This window comes from Branchiostoma belcheri, unplaced genomic scaffold, assembly GCF_001625305.1.
Source record: "Branchiostoma belcheri isolate BF01 breed outbred unplaced genomic scaffold, Haploidv18h27 scaffold169, whole genome shotgun sequence".
NCBI classification, from domain to species: domain Eukaryota; kingdom Metazoa; phylum Chordata; class Leptocardii; order Amphioxiformes; family Branchiostomatidae; genus Branchiostoma; species Branchiostoma belcheri.
In genome coordinates, this window is record NW_017803146.1 from 305077 (window position 1) to 324809 (window position 19733).

General features: G+C 40.9%; 2 protein-coding genes across 9 annotated transcripts in view; one reads left to right on the plus strand and one right to left on the minus strand.

Moving 5' to 3' along the window:
• The first annotated feature begins 1371 nt into the window (after positions 1 to 1371).
• The window catches only part of LOC109466534 (tetratricopeptide repeat protein 14-like), a 41620-nt gene continuing 23258 nt past the window's right edge, over positions 1372 to 19733 (plus strand). For 5 of the 8 annotated variants that reach the window (XM_019764259.1, XM_019764263.1, XM_019764264.1 and 2 more), the window contains exons 1-13: positions 1372 to 1415; positions 2536 to 2759; positions 4223 to 4347; positions 5063 to 5139; positions 6341 to 6463; positions 7167 to 7251; positions 8069 to 8160; positions 9393 to 9430; positions 10038 to 10190; positions 11117 to 11188; positions 11889 to 12008; positions 12841 to 12963; positions 18099 to 18216. In XM_019764259.1, the coding sequence (XP_019619818.1) occupies positions 2581 to 2759; positions 4223 to 4347; positions 5063 to 5139; positions 6341 to 6463; positions 7167 to 7251; positions 8069 to 8160; positions 9393 to 9430; positions 10038 to 10190; positions 11117 to 11188; positions 11889 to 12008; positions 12841 to 12963; positions 18099 to 18216 (1305 nt within the window). In that variant the 5' untranslated portion in view covers positions 1372 to 1415; positions 2536 to 2580. The remainder of the gene's footprint in view (positions 1416 to 2535; positions 2760 to 4222; positions 4348 to 5062; positions 5140 to 6340; positions 6464 to 7166; positions 7252 to 8068; positions 8161 to 9392; positions 9431 to 10037; positions 10191 to 11116; positions 11189 to 11888; positions 12009 to 12840; positions 12964 to 18098; positions 18217 to 19733) is intronic. The other 3 variants (XM_019764260.1, XM_019764262.1, XM_019764261.1) reach the window with 1 other exon arrangement.
• Positions 13281 to 14603, minus strand: LOC109466539 (zinc finger protein 862-like). The gene has a single exon (XM_019764270.1). The coding sequence runs from the start codon at positions 14460 to 14462 to the stop codon at positions 13416 to 13418; it is 1047 nt and encodes a 348-aa protein (XP_019619829.1). The 5' UTR covers positions 14463 to 14603; the 3' UTR covers positions 13281 to 13415.

Below are 19733 nucleotides of genomic sequence, written 5' to 3' on the forward strand. Positions count from 1 at the left end.
GAAACGGCCGAAAATTCATGCGCGCGGGGATGTCATCCATATAATCAAATCAACATGGCCTAACGTGACCTCAGACTAGAGCATTGTGGGTGGTGTAGATTGAAAAGACTATATCGTTGGATGTTTGTGATTGAAATGAATTGTGAAATGCAAAAGCTAATTTTTGAAAACCAAACTTGCTCCAAGATCGTTGAAGAGATTCATTTGTCACGTATAGATACAGTTACTAGTGAATTCTTTCATCAGTGACAACTTTGGAAGGATAAGGATACTAACCCCCAAATTTTCGATGGCTATCAGTCCATCTTGTTCACTTACCCTTACTCCGGAGGGAGGCAGCAGGGGGTGGGGCCCGGCAGACCGATGCAAGTCTCGGGCCTAGTCTCGCGCTCTCGCGAGATTAGGCCACTCCGTGAACAAGATGGACTGATAGCCATCGAAAATTTGGAGGTTAGTATCCTTATCCTTTCAAAGTTGTCACTGATGAAAGAATTCACTAGGAATTGCTCCAAGATGTGTGAACAACAATCATCAATAGATGTATCCAGCTTTGATTACAACCACTTGCATATGGCGTGGCCTTGTAACAAACCAAAAATTCTCCATTTATATTGGTCCCTAATTCAAAGGGTTGAGATCTTTTGTATACGAGAAAATCTATCCATCTAAAATCAAGAATGGGACAAAGGATGAGCGCAACATACGTTTTATTCATCATTTTGGTCCGCATGAAGAATCCCTGACATTCTTTAATACATTGCGCATCAGACAGTGTGGCTTTGATATGTAGAAATATTAACGTCTGTAGCAGCACCCTTATTCAAATTGTGAAGATAGCAGAAAGGTAGATATTGAGTACATCTTTAAAATGAGTCCATGATAATAATATAACAGTTGGATTTTGTTCAACAACTGTCAGTAACAATTGCGGTCTTTGATTCCATCCGTTGTCTTTTTTTTTCTTTTGGTGTTATCATGGTACAAGTATATCTAAAATCGCGAAAAAAACTTTTACGTTAAGGTAGGACAGAAATATAAAATGTGTACTTAAATGGCTCATGACATGATGTGTATTCTAGGCGTAAATGCTATCTGTTACAACACTTTCTCTCTTTTGTAAATTAGCCAGTCGCGAGAGAAGGTTTCCATTCTCTCGCGGCTGGTTGTAGGATGGCTGACAATTAAAAGAACGCGTTAAAAACTCTACAAAACGCAATATCGAAACTTCTACCCGCCCGGAGCCTGCACAGGAGGCTATAATTTTCCAATCGCTTCCCGAAGCCTGATAGAGGCTAGGCGACGGCTGCAGTTTGGTTGACTTCCGCTAGACGTCCTGTATCTCCAGTATGACCCGGAAGCAGATCGGTCGCTGCAAGCTTGGAGCCCCACGACATGCGTGTCCAACTCGACGATCTGTAGGTATCTTCAAATGCTGTTTTTGAGTCTCCCTATTAAGTCCAGGGGTTTCTCTGACTTGTGTAAATAACGAGTATTCATTTAGTAGCCATATCTGTGTGTTTAAACTGAATTATGAGGTCCAGAGTAAACGTGAGTGTGTGCTACTATCATGTCACAAGCTCAGGTTGGTCCTTACAAAATTTATGTTCTTCTCATGTGTTCCTGAAGAAGATATTCAGAATTTCCTCTCACCTGGAGTCATAGCTAGGCAGTAGCTCACCGAGTTTTAGTTGAAATTCGTTATGGGCAAATGCAAATCTTGCAAATCCATGCAACTATCATTCACCAGTTACTGGGTTGGTGGAAAAAGTGGTCCGGTCCTGACATACCCTCCTTGGTCCGGACTAAAAGGCAAGAAGTACTTTGTAGTTCTGGATCTACTACAAAAAACGACCATGTCACATACGCCTTTTTTGTTCCAAACCAGTTAAAACCTTCCATAGATTGGAAAATCTGGGCCGCAAAATGAAGAAAACATGGCCTTTGGGCATCGTAAAGTGTTGGCCTCCATGTAGTAATTGTTGCCACAGTTTCACCCAGATAAGATTGCAAGATTGCCAACATACAATTTTGTATATGCCACTGGTTTGGGTCCAGACTTAAGCCCGGAACTGAACCTAAACCTCTAGACAGAATCTGGTCCTGAACCTAAATGTGGGTTTAGGTACACAGCAGTCATGCACTGATAGTACATGTTTTTATCCAGCATACATGTACATGTGGTTCTAGCTAGGATTTAATTTTAGCATAGTGGCACTGGCCGCATGATGAGGGAGTGAAGCGGGCTTTTTAAAAATTTGAGCTTAAAAAGAGGCCATTTGAGGGATAACCAAAGGGAAAAAAATGTTACTTCTAAGTAAGGTCTGTACAATGTAGATATCTTGATTTTTCACATTTGATCTGGCATTCTTGAACATTTAGAAATACAGTCACAATGCCCCTATGCTGTATTAAAAATTAGCATAGGGGGAAAATTTAGCGTAGGGGGAAAATTATACCGTAGGGGGCCCCTACACTACTTTGCACTAACTAGAACCCTACAGTACATTGTGTACTTATTCCTTCCTCCTGTTTCAGGTACAACTGTACATGTAAGTAAGGCTGAGGACTGACGTTCTTGTGATGGAGTTCAGACATGACCCCCAGGGGGCGCCAATGTCACCCCCCACCCTGGCACACCTGGTAGACACCACCATAATGGACGTCTCGGCAGATTTCCACGGAAACTCTCTCAGGAGCAGGATTCAGGAGGAGTTTGGCTTGTCAGCTGAGACAGGGGACAGACACAAGGACACAGACAGGTACTCTGAGTCTCATAAACTCTATTATAGCATCATGATGGGCCTTTCCTGACTGTCCAGCATACAGAATACAACACGGCGTATTCCGTATCGCCTGAGGTACCAGCCCGACCACATGTCGGATTGCCCGAAAGGGGACTTGCGGGAGGGCTGGGACCGAAGGGTGATGCGGAATACACCGTGTTGTAATATTATGAAAAACTTAAACTGTTCTCCAACTCAAAATTTGACTCACCAGAAATTTTCGACTGAATTACTCAGTCTTCCTCAGCTATCTGACCCAAATGCTGTGGACACGTGATTTTTCCCACGTGTGACGTCAGCAAAGGGTCAAAGGTTGTCTGAAGTCGATATCGCCCCCCTTCCCGGTTGAGCGGGGGGTTGTCTGCCACATGGGTTGCCGGGGAGGCACCGGCGGGGGTCCCTGTCGGGGGGCTTGTGTCGGGGAGGCTGGGCGCTCACTGGGGGCCAGGTTTCTGGAACGTGGGCGACCCAGTTCTGTTGCATCTGGGGTGTCACAGCGCATCCACGTAGAATCACCGGGACACACAGTGGACCTGGAGGGGGTCAGAATCTTGGATACCGAACAGGATTACTTCAAGAGAGGCGTAAAAGAGGCCATATACATCAGGGCACTTCAACCATCGCTCAACCGGGACGGGGGGCGATATCGACTTCAGACAACCTTTGACCCTTTGGTGACGTCACACGTGGGAAAAATCACGTGTCCACAGCATTTGGGTCAGATAGCTGAGGAAGACTGAGTGATTCAGTCGAAAATTTCTGGTGAGTCAAATTTTGAGTTGGAGAACAGTTTAAGTTTTTCATAATGTAATTTACCAACTCAGATGAACTTTCATGCTGATGTAAGAAACACCGTGTTGTATTTTATCTGTGTATGTCATACCCACCCAAGAAAACACGTCTTTCAATGCTAAATGAGCAAAAATTTGGTGTCCCAGAATAAAAAAAATGCAACAATGTTGTATCAATTCCAACGTCAGAATTTTGTATTCGAATTTTTTAAAGCGGTGCACGCAGTTATATGTAGGGCGAAACACGTTCGAATTGTTCTATGGAACATTTGGAAGCCCGGGCAGTACACGTTCAGAACCCCCGCCATACCGCTAGTTATCACACGGGCCGGAACACCTGTATTGAACGTAATCGCGGCTCACGTATGACATAAAATATTATACAGCCATAATAAATCAAATCTCTGTGCACACTGTTACTTGTACTTGTTATTGGAACAAGTCAGTAACTTCCTGTTCTTGTACCTAGTTGTACTTGTAGATAGTTCAAACTGTACAATAAATATATACATACAATTGTACAAAAATGTAGAGACCTTGTTTTTTTTTTTCGCCCCCTCGCATTAGATTTGGAGTCTGTGGAGGATGTCATCCATAAGATTTACTTGCTGTAGCCTAACAATACCTTTCTGAATGTTGCCACCACAGGGCAGTGTCATCCTTCCAGCAGAGGATAGAGTCCTTCATAGTGAGGAAAGCTGATGTCCTGTTCCAGACCAGATCTGCCTCACATGTACACAGACACCAGGCTCAGGCAGGGAAGGATGAAGAAGGTTCTACTTATCTATTACCTTTACTTAGGCAAATTTCTTGGTTAACACTCTTCATTTTTTTCTGATTTGCAAAAAAATAAATAAATAAATAAAACTTTTGCCCTGAATAGTTGAAAAGAGTCCTTTTCTTCCTAGTTGTTACAGTTATTCCATCTTTCAATGCAGTGGTATCATTAAAAGTTCAAAATTCATTGTTTAAATTTTAAACAGCCTGGTGTGATGACTTCATGGCTCCTATCATACCATTTTGGGCCATGATAGGATGCCCGGCCTAAGCCTGTTTTTATTTATTTATTTTTTTTTGCTCACCCGCTCCATTATTTTTCTAGAAAAATCTTTTAACCAAGAAATTAAATTGGTGTTTCCTTAGGTTATAATTGTGATATCACTTTGGTAGGATTTCTTTGGATTTGTGCTACATGGTTTAGCATGATAACTGAAGAAGTTAATTATTAGTTGTGAAATGTGCTATGATTGTGTTAATCTATCATATAAAAGATTGGCAGCTTTCCTTGGTACTGCAGCAGAACTTCTGGTTAAATAATGTGTTCTGGACATGCAGTAGCATGCAAGTCAGATGAGCAACACACTGTCGGGACTCAAACTCCCAACCTCTTGGTCCAGAAGCAGGGTCACTAACCACTGTAACAGTGTAAGGCATGTAGAACTAAGACCTGTATGTGAACTTTGCCATGTTTCTATCCTCTGTGTCCAGACTATTACGCTGTCCTGCCACCTCTGGAACAGTTTATGGGAGTTCCGATTCTCCCTGCTAAAGACAGATTCTACAAGGTAAGTTCACAGCTCTTGAAAACTTAGCTGAAACAGAGTAAATATTCAAATTGTAATACCTAATTGTAAGACATCTACTTAGTAGATGTCTTACAATGCTGTCAGGTCAACTTGTAATTTAACCATTTTATGAAAAAGAACTTTTTCTGATACATAATTGTGTCAAGTTAGGGCACACCGACTTAATTTCATAGATGACATCCGCACGCGCATTTATTTTCGCCTGTACTAAAAAAAAATCACCTCTGGCCCGGGTTCCATCCTCTGTAGTCCATGGTAGCCAGAGACAATAGGGAGCCTGTGGTAACTACGGAGGATGGCACCCAGGCTGCCGAAGCTCCATGAAACTCAAGAAATCAGTACAGTGCCGACTCATAAATGCCGCAAATTATGTTCACGTTAGCAAAAGTTTATGGTCTGAGGAAAACATGGACATGTTCACAGAACTATATATTCACTGTGGCAACAGGTGCAGGAAAAAGAATGTCCAGGAATTATTTGTTAACTGTAATGATAAGTTCACGGTACAGAAGTGACAGTGAAAAGATTTTAGGCCATCGCACACTGGGACATGCTCCTACTCTTTTTGTGTGTGGGGTGTGGCTCTCCCCAAACATGGGACCTTCTTTTAACATCCCATCCTGAGTAAAGTGAAGAAAATCATGTGCATTTCCCAAGGGCACAACATCATGTTATTAGGAGATTAGAATTCAGGATCTATATTATGCTTTGAGCCAAACATTACATTTGTATTTAATCACACCACACAAGTACACCAATTTGATTCAATGGTTGAACTTAGAACCCCCAAGGCACCATTGATAGGTATTTGTTGTTTTTTTTTTTGTTTTTTTTTCACATAAACGTAAACCGCCTTTAGGCGTAACACACCAGTTTTGTACATGTGCGTACATGTACAAGCTGTGTAAGACCAGACTGTACGGTTTGAACCACTCACACCGGGAAGATCCCCTAGTGACTCTTTTCGATAAGTGTGTTGTGTTCTTTAACGTGCGTGGGGTGTGTCTATCCCGTCTAGCGTCCTATCCAAGGGCCGTCCCTAACCGAAGCTAGATACTCATTTCCACCTGAGTGAAGTGAGGAAAGTCGTGTAAAGTACCTTTCCCAAGGACACAAGATCGGTGACATAGGTACATGTATATGAAAGAAAAAGAAACAACACTTCTTCCCCCTATTTCAGATGGTAGAGCCTGGAGACACAGTGGTTGGGAAGATCGTCAGTATGAAAGATTTCGGTTTCTTCGTGAAGCTGTTGTGCCTGACTGGTGGAGCGGCCAGAGACGTCCAGGACATGGACATCACTGTAGGTCAACTCTGGTCATTTGGGGTTCGGGTTTGGGTTATGGCGATTTGACTTGAGTTTAGGACATTTATCAAAGGCTTTATACAAATGTCTGACAAGACGACAAGGGCCCAAGATACAAATGTAGGTTACTATTTTAAGTATGTTAATCACAATATATGCATTACTAGTAAGTTCTAGTGTGTCATACATGTACTGCCAATTTGTTTCAATCTATTTTCTTCTTTTTCACTTCTTTTCTCACTTTCTGTGGCCCTTTTTGGTTATCTGCTAATAAGGCACAGGACTTGCACAATGCAATGGATGGTTTATCAGTCTGTGATATTTTCTGGTTCTGCCTGCTTTATTCTTTGAGTGCAGTATACAGCTATTGCTCAAAATATTTAGTAACGTGGTATTGATATGCTATATGTATCCAGATGTTTATAATTATTTGTTTTACAAAATGTAGCTGTATTTGTTTGTAATTGTAACTACATTTGTTTGTTACTGTACTGGGTTTGTTTTTATTTGTTATTTGCCCTTTGAGGGCAGTAGTTGTTGCTCAAAATATTTAGTAAGCATATGGTATCAGGTATGTATCTAGTTATTTGTTTTACAAAATGTAGCTGTAGTTTGTTATTGTAACTACATTTGTGTGGTACTGTACTGAGTTTGTTTGTTTGTTTACTGAGTTTGTTTGTTTGTTTGTTGCCCCATGCAGGCTCTGTGCCTGTCCTCAGACCTGCCGTCCCATGGTGCCCACCAGAGACCTATAGACTATTACCACACTAACGACCTCATCCAAGGTCAGTCTGATGTACTTCAAATAAATAAATAAACAAATATTTAGATAAATATACAGGTAGTAAACATTACAATGGACATTACTGAATCTTTATTGCATATTCATGTCCATGGGGACTAAATGCATACTAGTTACATAGTATTACATTGTACGAGTATGATGTTACATGAACATGTGGTGAGTAACATAGAACGATGTATTACATTGTAGTATAAAGGATAACGGAAAGGTTTCAGGAGCTACTAGAAAGTAGTAAGGGTACATGTACATGTAGTATCTGTGGTGAGAAGTAGAAATTATCAGTAAACCCAGTATTGCTCTTAAAGGTGACAGACCATGAGTGACCTGGTCATTGAAATGTGGGTTAGGTAATACATTTTTAGCCCCGAGGTTGACTGATGCCAGATTTAGGCCATGCCTTACAAATCAAATGAAATTTTAGTTAGATTTGAGTCAAATGTGATCCCAAACATGCCCCAAACACTGCTATCCTACATGTACTCCTGAACTCCAGCCACCTATGGCTCTGAATGCTTGAAACATACAATGTCATGTATGTTTGGCGCAAACAGAACAACTTCAGCCAGCCAGCCACATGCACATGTACAGCTGACTGTGTTCCCGACCTACATGTACATTTTTTTGTACTCCTAACCATGGTTGGGGGGTTGGTGAGTGGCATTGTTGGAGATGCCATATTTCACAGGGGATTTTGGTCATGTACCAAGAGCTTTGTTATTAATAAGCAGTAATGATTTATCAACCTGAATGTTGTGTACAGATACTTACCCCGTGTTGTTATTGTTGTGTACTTGCAGCTGTAGTGAAGACAGTGAGTGTGTTAGATGACAGGATTGTGATCTCCCTCATACATAACCACTCACCTCAGCCACTGCCACAGGGCTATTTGGTAAGTTATATCAACCCAACATATGTTTTGCTATTTTCTGTCTATACTGAAGAAGTCTATAGGACTATTATTAACAAGGAATTGAACTATTTGTAATCCAGTAACAGAGTAGTGCCCCTCCATGCAGACCCATGTGTGGGGATGATGGAAATGATCCCACCCTTAGGCCACACCAACTAAATTTGTTGCTTTTCGGATTTTTTCAGAAAAAAATATGAAGTGACAGGGAAAAAAACAAAAACAGGCCAAGGCACCCCATGTTAGCCAGAATTTTTACGTTATGAGCCATGAAGTCAACATGTTAACATACCAGGCTGGTTTATGATTAAAACAATTACAGATTTTGAACTTTAAATGAAACAAAGTTGCATTGTTACATTCTATTTGAAAACTTTAACAATGAGGAAGAAAAGGACTTTCTTCAACCGTTGGGGCCCAAATATGTCTTTCATTGAGCATTTTGCAGTTGATTTAGATTAGAACCTAAGTTTTTTATTTTTTTTGCAAATCAGAACAAATGGCAAATCCAAGATCCAACAAATCAAATTGGTGTGGCCTTAGTATGGATTTCAATGGGATAATTGCTGAAGAGTTAGGTCATTTTTTCACTCAAAGCAAGAGGAAAATTTAGATGTAGAGGTCGAAAATTGTTGAACAACTAGTATCCACCCACATATTACAAAGTTCAACATTATTTTCAAGATCACCCCTGGACTTTGTAACAGTCGCCACATTTTTTGGAGGGCATCATTTGGTATCTTAGATATGGGTTTCAACGGGAAATGACTGCCAGAGATCAAAGTCACTTTTTTGACAAACCAAATGGAAAACAATAGTATAATTTTTATCATATCTACAATTACTCTTTTGATATAATAAGTAATAGACATATACTTTTGACAATACGCACAGTTGAATTTTTGGCTAGTTTTATTGATAATAGTCATTTCATATGATATGTAGATGCTAGACAAAGTCTATTTAAATGTACAATGTATTTGAGGACAATTTACTAAGTGATTTATGTAATGTTAAGTATACTTTATAGTCGTATATTTTTAACATTATTGGTGAACATTTGCCACAATTATACAATAGGCTGAGGTACCCATAATTTATCATTTCATCGGACATTAAGTAAAGTATTTGTAGAATATCATGTTTTGAAAGTGCAACTATTAGACATGTTCCATGTTAACATTGTCCATATTTGTTTGCTCCACTGTTGTAAGGGAATTATAACCAGTGATGATCTCCCAGTTCACTTTAGGTAAGTAACTTCATTTTGTGTTCAGCATTATCTATGTAGCATTGCTTGCTTAAAAACAAATAAAAAAACTCACCCTAAACCAGTGCCACCCAAAACATATCTCGTATGTTTGAACCTTTGATCCAACCCAAAAGTACATTGTACACCTTTCTCTTGTCAGCTAGTTTGCTATATAATATTTACAGTTCGTTCAGTCCTTCTCGTACGGAAATATATAAAATCTGCTACCACATTTTAAAAGTATACAGTTCATTCAGCAATTTAGTCATTGCTGGGATAGCACTGGTTAGGTAACGCTTAGTCCCAGTAGGTTGTTGGTAGCGTGTAGAGTTGCGGAGTTGCCTGCCATGTTGCTGTCCGCGGGTCTGGGGCAGCCACGTGGAGAAGCGAGGCGACCTTTAAACTTTCATGGCAAAGTCTGTACACAGTTTTTGTCTGCAAGTTGATAGGCGCTGAAGTCTGAGATGCTGGAGAGCTGTAGAGTGGCGCTTTTAGGGGCAGCCACAGTATTTTACCGCTCCTCTTCCAACTTGTATTTTTAGTCTGTTCGATAGTTAGTGAGAAGTCATTGATGTATGTCTGACAGGTGTGTTGTTTGTGTTGTCAGGAGGAGTCAGGACCTACAGACCAGCCAGACCAGCTATGATGATCTGTTACAGCGAGTCTGGGGCTTCAGTAACCCCAGTAATGTGTCCTACCTGGGCGGAGTGCTGGACATAGCGGACAAACACCCGCCTTCACTCATGAGGGGACTACACAGGTACATGGAACTCACTGTCACCAAGTACAGTAGGGGCATTGTCATTAGATAGCTTTAAACAATGTCTAGAGTTAGAAGTTCAAGGGCTAGGTGTAACAAGTCGATCGGTGTAATACAGGCAGCTGCTGCCGCGCCGAGTGCCTGCGAAGCTAGTGTGTTAAGCCGAAAGGCGGTTATACCGGCTGTACAGATACAGAAGCTGGTGTCGTTACGCTGAAGGGCGGTTATACCGGCTGTACAGATACAGAAGCTAGACTGTGTTACGCCGAAAGGCGGTTATACCGGCTATACAGATACATTTTTGTAGGACAGGAGGAGTTAACTACAGTCTTTTGTATATTAAATTGCTTAACTGGCCCTTTGTGTTTAAGTGCTTCAGAATACTTAATACATGTAGTAGGCGTTTTATTTTTCAGTAAACGTATATTTTTGCATAGTTTGTTAGAATGTTAGTCCAAATTTTATAGATGTGATATTCTATATGAGCTACATGTATATTAAGTATTACTACTGTCACAGTGTCACTTTTTGATGGAGGTGCATAAGTGTAACTATGTATACACTACATATTATTCAATTGTGGTTTAGTTTACTTGGAACCAGGCTATCATTTTTTAGATTTGTCAATGATAGATTCTAATAATTATGATTATAGCATTGCACTTTTTCATTTGCAGAAAAAGCTGCAGTATGACCATAATAACCTACATGTAAACATTTTTTCATCTTACTTTAATGTGTACATTGTGTCCACATTGAATTAATAATCTTTCCTGTCAGGGCAATGTATGAACAGAAATATAATTACAGTAATGTGACCATTCTTGGTATATAATCGTAACAATACACAATACATTTTTTTTTTAATTAAAAGGCCTTAGTTTGGTGTTCTGTAATGTTTGATGCTGACTTTTCCCACCCTCCAGATGCCCGTTCCCCCAGACAGACTTTGCTGAGTCATTAAGACAGCAGCAGTCCTCCAAGTGGGCGCTGGCTTGGTCAGTACCTTCATTATTACCTTCGCCAAGAAGGTTATGTTTTCAGAGGTGTTCGTGAGTACGTCTCTGTGTGTGTGTCCGGAAACACGATAACTTAAGAAGGTTTTAATGGATTGACTTGATATTGGGTAGGTGGGTACATCTTCGACTTGGCGAGACGTAGAAGTTATTAGATTTTGGACCATCTTTTGTGTTTGTTGTTTAGGCCACAGCAAGTAATTTTTATGGATGACATCAGCGCGCGCATTAATTTTTGCCTGATTTTGAAAAAAGAAAAAAGAAATTTTGTTGCCCTCTGACAGCGGTCAACATGCCGAAAATGGGCAAAAATGTCTGTTGCCATGCCGGGAGGCAGATAACTGAAGAGAGGAGACAAGAAAAGCCTATGATTTAATGTTTTGTTTCTTACTTTGATGCAGTGATATGTAATGCTGGCTGTGTAATATATTTGATGTTCGCATGGAATAAAAACCATTTGTACAATGATTGAGTCAACATTTTAAAATGTAAGAACCTTGTTTTTTTTCCGCCCGCCTTGTTTTTTTCGCCCGCTCGCATTAGATTTGGAGTCGGCGGAGGATGTCATCCATAAAATGTACTTGTTGTGGCCTTATGAGATGTCTGGAATTGTCAGCAGTCCTTGTGAACATTATGCAAAATGTATTTCCTGGAGGTTTTGACTGAGATTTCTTGTTCCCAGTGTTGGGACAGGAGTCCAACATTTCAAGTCAGGGAGACATGTGGAGGCCATGCAGTGTCTGGAGAAGGCACTCACATTTGACCCTGCCAATGTAGAAGCACTGGTTGTGCGTGGTGCACTGTGAGTACATGTGTTTTTGATTTGTGTTCATTTTCTTTTAATTCATAGAATTAAATATGATCTTGGATTTTCAGTTATTTCATTATTTTTCAGTTACTTAACTTCCAGGAGATCTAGAAGTAACTTTATATTATTTATTATATTGTATGTACCATGTTCATGTAAATGTACAGTTTTGTGCATGAAAAGTTGTTTTGCTTATCCTCTCATGAAACCACTAAATGACTTTATTTTATTAAAGATATACATGTATTTCCATTCACCCTATATGGATTGATTTAGCAAACTGTGACCGTTACAAAATAAAAACCTTTTAGTTTTTGGCCCTTTTGGCTATATGTAATACGCTGGTCAGCAAAAAAAGATGTCACTTCAAAGTTTGTGTCATGTACAAGTTAGTATTATAATCTATCATGTGAATGTACCTTCTTTTTCCATCATCATTCTGAGTTTTGTTGATGTAGATACTATGTTATGTCAAGTGTCAAATGTGCTGCAAATGCTCCAGATGTCTGGGTGCATGTCGCTCTGTGAACATTTTAAATCTTCACCCCCTGAAATGCTATTTCCTGCATTTTGAAGGGCTGATTTTATTAATTTACTGGTAAGTTAACAAGCTTAATTTATTGACAATCATCTCTTTTTATATTCTTGGTCATGCCAAATTTTGCCCATCAAAGATGACTGCTTGATCAAAAATGTTGTCTGTTATGAGCAGCAAAATTCTGTCAAATAGCAGACAGACGGGCACTTTGTAGAACACTGCTTCCTTATTTATAATATCATGATCACTGTGAATATAACAGATGAGGGGAATTATTTTTTCTGTCAGGTATGCCAATAAGAACAGCTTACTGCGAGCCATGGAGGATTTTGCTCAGGCCTTGAAGTTAAATCCAGGCCACAACAACGCCAGGAAGTACATGTGTGAGACTCTACTGGCCAGGGGGAAGCAGTAAGTCTTCTTCACTCTGATAAGAACAATAATTTATTATAGAAGTGACGTCTCAATCAATAATTATGTTTACCAAAGGAAAACATATTGTTCTTGGTCTGTTTCTTCCTCTTCCTCTTCTCCAAACATTGACCCATGACCTGACCAATGACATGATTTGTTGATGTCTGTCACCATGGTGACTGGTGTTGGGTTACATGATATTGCAATTTCGTGGTCTGCTCTGGTCCTGTCACCATCAGGGGTCGAAATAGATTTTGGGGCCAACTTGCACTGGTGCAGGTGAAAGAAAAAATACTTGCACCAGAAGAAAAATAGTTGCACCCCCCAAAGATAATACGTACACAACCAAAAGTACAATGTACTAACTTTAATAGCATTCAATATTTGCTTACACTACTAACCTCATGTCTGACACTCAGTAAAGTGGCACCTGTGGCCTTGTTCCACACTTACACCTCATCATCTGTATCAGACTCACTAGGATTACATTCCTGCTGCACAGCTCGTCTAGCCCTAGCCCCATATGGTTGTGTGGACGGCCTCCGTCTTCTCCCTGCCCACCACAACCCTACTGCTGGCAACGGGTCAAATGTGCTGACTGTGTTGTTGTCCAGAGAAATTGCCATGAGGCTTGTCAATGTGTGTGGGTCTAGACGGGTCCTCCAGTCTGACTTGACCACGTTCATCAGGGAGAATGACCGCTCACACTCTGCAGTGTGGATTGGGATTACAAGGACCAATCGCAGAATGACGAAGATATGTTTAAAATCTTCCTCCTGTTCCCTAGTTAGAACTGACATCCAGAAGGTGCTGAAAGCTGGTAGTTTACTCATAGTAGCCAGTTGAGCACGGCACAAGGATTTCAGTTCTACCCATTCTCTGATGCAACTGTCAATGTCAAAGTCCTTCTGCTGGAGCAATGCATGGAAGTGTTGATGCAAAACTCTGATGTTGTCGTCTCCAAAGTCATCGTCTTCCTCTTCTGTAGGCCATGTGGAGAACTGGAACAACACTCGGGCAGAGGAGAACACAGGGTTGCTAAGGATGACTTCGAATCTGGATCCCAAATGATGCAATGTGCGGTCACATATGCCTTGACATAGTAGCACTACTTCTTTCTTGTATGTAGCTAGATCTGCTGCATGCCCACGACCACGCTGTGGTCTACCTGTGTGTAACACTGTGTCCTTCCACACAACAGACCCACCTCTTTCTTCTATCCCATTAGACAGGATCCTGTTCAGCTTCTCTGGCTTTGCCAAACTTGTCAATTGTTTGACCACGCTGTCAACCCTTCTGAACACCACTTCTACTGTGCTGTCATTGTCCTGGAAGACCTTTGATACTGCACTGATCATGTCCAGGTATGGCATCAGGAAATTGAGAAACATTACAAATTTCACTGTCTTCAATACTTGGAGGATTCCTCTTGCTTTGTCTCGACTGTCCCTGGTTCCGGTGTCCCCAATCTCCTCTAGATGCCCCAGGTGCTGCATGAGGGCAGGATAGTCCCTAGATACAGCTTTCACAGCACGTTCTAAATGGGGAAGCCAACGTGTGCCTGTTGCTCTCACTGGTTTAGCACAGAAATGTTCAGAGCTTCAGCAGCATTCTGTAGTCCTTGCCAATTCAATGCTGAATAGTGGTAGAACCTGTACAGGTTGGACAACAGATCATGTACAGTAGAGAAATACTGAACCTCCCCTAGCACATCCTTAAATACAAGCTCAAGCCTGTGAGCACAGCATGACATAACCAGAAGGTGGGGACACTCTGTCTTTAGTCTCACCCCTACACCACTTACATGCCCCATGTTGACAGGAGCGCCATCAAAACAGGCAAATACAACCTTCTGTTCCCATGCCGCCACTTGTAAGTCATTCTGTAAGGCAGATTTCACTGCAGCAGTGACGTGTTCGGCATCTGGCCTTTCTAGTGGTTTCAGTGCAATAAAAGATGTTGTTGGCTGTTTATTGTCCCTAAGATACCTTATGTGGACTACTTCCTCTTCAACATTACCTCTATCTACACTACCATCAGCTAGTACAGACACAAAGTCTGACTTTTGCACATCTAACGTCAGCTGACTGCGAAATGACTGTGCAATGTAGTCTACAAAAACACGGGCCTCCTTATCATTCATGTAAGTGTTTCCTGCAGTTAAACCATTTACTTCCTGAAGTCTCATAAGATGTGGAAAGTCTGTAAATGGTCTGCCCTGTTTAGCCAAGTAATACGCACTCCTGAACAAATGACACATCTGGTCGACATGTCTCTCTTCCATTCTCTGGACAGCACGAGGAAGAGGTCTGTCGTGGACTGGTACTCTCGATGCGACCCTCTTGTTCTCTGCCCTCTTGTGGCTAGGAGTTTCCTCGTGAATCTCAATGTTTATTAGTCTCATACTTTTTGTGCCCCTTACAAACGAGTTTTTTTTCCCGCTTTTATCATAGTGTCTGCATGCTTCACACCACATAAAACTGTGGATCCATCATGTTTCAACCATGGTCGCTTCCTTTTCCACGACTCCTGGAAAGTGTATGTTTTTGGTGTCTTCTTTCCTTTGTCCTAGGAAAAAAAGAAAATTCCATAGACTTATCAACATGACTAAAATATATCCCTATTAGTTGACCTTGATATAAAATTTAAAAAACTATACTGTAGAACTATAACAGGTTCAAGTTATAAGAAAAATGAGTTTCAAAGTTGCTATTAAATTGTGAAGGCTTTCTAAGATAATGAACAAATCAACTTATAATTGATTTGTTATGAAACAAACCCTATTTTAACGTTAATAAAAAAAATGAAAAAAATCATTATGCAATTGTTGCAAACAGTCTCAGCCTAATCTCCAACCAGATAATTCTAGTCTGTGGCTACAATACAGTATCAAATTGGTAAAACAGTATTAAACAGGCAATTTTCAAAACTGTAAAAAAAAGTACAAAAAAGAAAGCAGGGCAAAAACGCGTAAAACACGTCAAAAAAAGGCGAAGCCTATGTATACCTCTGCTTGGAGAGCAGTATCAGCCCTGACACTGTGACAGTATCGATTTACACAAGTAACCTCCCGCCCATGGCTCCTCCGACCCATGGCTCCTCCCACCCACTGTAACTTGAAATTCGCGCCAAGCGTCGGCGCCTCCAAGTCTGGTTCACATGGCACGGGCGGCAACAATCAAAGAGCCGCGGCAAACTTTAAAACATGCCTGGCCTTTCCCACAGCGATTTTTCGTGAAGTCTTCTACAACTTATACATGTCATGTAATTTTACCAAGCACATGGAAAGCTGAGTTTCATGGCTCATTAAAAACTTTACTGGCAGCAAGTCTAAACAAGTTTTTACCAAGCAATATATAAAGCAAAAACTCACTACCTACCATTACTGGCGTTAGTTTTGGCTTTTTGGCAATGGTCTGCTCATCGCTATCGTCCCCAGACGAATCGTCGGACTCAGAGAATTCCACATTACCAGAGACTTCTTCCTCGGAGAAATCTTCACTATTTTGTTCGTCCGTAGTTCGCGATTCGGGTGCTGAACTTCCCGACGGCCCGGGCTGTGGTGGCCCGCTTTCCTCGCCAGTAGCAGTCCGCCACTCTGGTGCTGAAGTTCTCGACGGCCCGGGCTGTGGCTCGCCTTGCTCGTCCGCAGTCCGCGACTCGGGTGCTGAACTTCCCGATGGGCTGGGCTGTGGCCCGCTTTCCTCGTGGGCTGTGACATCCTTCTTGCCCTTCCTCGAGAAGAACCCCAAGATCGATCGCTGCGCCATTGTTTCCCTGCGATGTTTATCAAATACTTTGCTCGGCCGTGGTGGCTTCTGGGAGAGATTGGAATTTCCACGAACTCCCGAAGGTCACCGAAAATTGCCGGCCGTCACGGAGCTAGCCGGCTTCCTCCATATTTGGTAAACGGATGATGTCATTTGTCACATGATTCATCCGCAGCTTATTTAAATACCAGGGAAAGTTGCGACACGTGACACGGAAGTGATAGGAAACGTTGTCCGCTGGCAGCGACGTAGATACTAACCTTCTATTAATTACAAAAAATGAAGAAAAACTTCATGGATTCTGGTTTTGTTCCCTTTCCAGTTCTTTATTGGGTATTCTACATGGATAAAGCAAACTTGCACCGCGGTGCAGGTCGGCAAAAAAATAGTTGCACGACACCAAATTTACTTGCACCAAGTTGCAAACAGAGGGGTATTTCGACCCCTGACCATATACTAGTAGTACATGTATGTGAATGTGTTTGAGTAAGAATTAACAGAGCAGACCATGCCCGAAGGTAAACAAATGTTACTTCAGAATCTCTAATAACTGTTTACTCTTGAAATAACCAATAATTGTGCTTGTGCAATGTCAATATTTATTACTTTGATAATGCACATTCAGACTAATGTGTTTTCACAGATGGTTTTGATAATGCTTTATACTTAATAACTTTGTAAGAAGGATACTTTATGTCAGTATTCTCCAGTAAATGTTAAGCTCATTTCACTCAATTTGATTTGTATAGAAAGGTAGGCAGGCCTAAATCTGGTTAGACTGTTCCAGAACTTCAGCTAACCTTGTTTAGCTGGAGTTTGGGGGAAGGTTCTGAATGTTTGATCGGGGGTTAGGGTGCTCATGACACCAAAATATGACTTTTTTTACTCATTGTACTTGACATAACTAGTATTACCTGGCTAACAGACACATTTACAATAAATATGCACTGTTCTCGTGTTACATTTGAATTTTGAAATTCTAATGCCCTGCCTTGGAAAAGTCAGTACAAGCCAGAACTGGCAGGTGACTTGCATCTCTACATTTTATTTTTGGATGTCTATATTTTTTCCTGAGCTGATGACATCCAGTGATGTCAGCTCAGGAACAAGCACAGAAATGCAAAAATAAAACAGAGATGCAAATAGAGATGCCCGAAGTGGGCGATTGGGAAGCTTGCAAGAGAGTCTCCACCAATTCACTTTTAGAAGGCCGTACAAGCTCAATTTCGCAGTCATGATGATTGGAACAAACTTAATGTGACTATGTTGTACACTAGTGTCTTCCAATATCTGTATGTATTTTATGGACTTTTTGTGGTGTCATTAATTTTTGGTCTTTAAGGCTGACTGTCTTGTTTTCAGGTTGCAGGAGGAGGGAGAGGATGAGGATGCCATGATGTCATACCAGAGGGCTTTAGTCATCAACCCTGACTTACAGGAGGCCAAGGATGCTCTGGAGAAAGTCAGGACCAAACTAGAGGTGAGAAAAAACCCTGTCTGCTCTCCTAGCTTCTCTGGATGGAACAGAGAGCACAGCTTTGTTGGTATTATATGAGGTAACACCAATGTTTTTTTTATTTATTTTCTTTTTATTTAATTTATTAGAATTGAACCATGGTCAGTATTGACCGACGGAGGCCACATTTTTGTAGAATTGCAACAGTGCAATACACGCGGAACAGAGGCAGCTGTTGCTGGTGTTGTGTCCCGCACATAGAAACATATACTGGACAGACAATACTCATTTTCACTTGAATCTAGTGGGGAAAGTCGTGTAAAGTGCCTTTCCCAAGGGCACAAGTCAGGACTCGAACCCCGGACCTCTTGATTCCGTGTCGCGAACACTACCGTTGCGCCACACGACCCCACCAATTGAATGTAATTTTTGTTAGTTGAGGTTTAAAACAAATGACTCTTAAGGCTAGGCTAATCTGTCTAAAATTGAATGCATGACAAAAACACACTATGGATTTGGTTCCTTATAATTAGGTTCAAAATCTTCTTGTCAGAACCACTAACTAATCTAAATGTGCCTCTTTTTTCATGACCCCTGGAAACGACTGCTTGTGTTGACATTTCCTGGGAAAAATGGCATCACATCCACCGGTAACCTGGGCTGGACAACCTCAACATACTGACCTGGACAACTCCAACTCACCTGTATAACTGATGATGGGTAACCTTGACTGTTTGATGACCTCACGGTGGACAACTGTAACGTCAATGTGTTGATATGGACATCCAAACTGTTGTTACTGACAACTTCAACACTGGCTACTGTGGGTTACTGTCATGATGTCATCTCCGGTGGTAATGTACATCAAATTAAAACATCACACACCATATCATCTACGATATTATATCAAACATCTAACAAAATACTTGACATGGCTGATATGTCTGGAACTTTGATGATATTTTAAAATTGCCCGTAATGATTGCTGAATTTCTCAATCTGTGTACACAACCATTGTCATGTTTGTTTGTCTTTGATCATATTTCTGCTCAATACCGTGACTGGCTCAAACTGCATTATGTATTGTTTTCTTCATTATTGTCTGGATTTTTACATACTGGTACATTGATTTGATTTTGTCATTGACTGAGTGTTTCTGTTTTTTTTATATTCCAACTTAATATTGAACTTGATGAATGACTAAAACATTTTGCACATGTTCCTCCTCACGTGGGTATGCTTTGATTGCCTTATTTGTTGTTGCTATAAAATGCTGTTGCTGTGCAATGCTGTTGCTATGCAATGTTGTTGTTGTTGCGGTATGATGTTGCTGTGCAATGTTGTTGTTGTTGCGGTATGATGTTGCTGTGCAATGTTGTTGTTGTTGCGGTATGATGTTGCTGTGCAATGTTGTTGCTGTACAATGATGCTGTACAATTCTGTTGCTGTACCATGTTGCTGCTGTGCAATATTGTTGCTGTACAATGTTGTTACTGTGCAATATTGTTGCTTTACGATGTTGTTACTATGCAATATTGTTG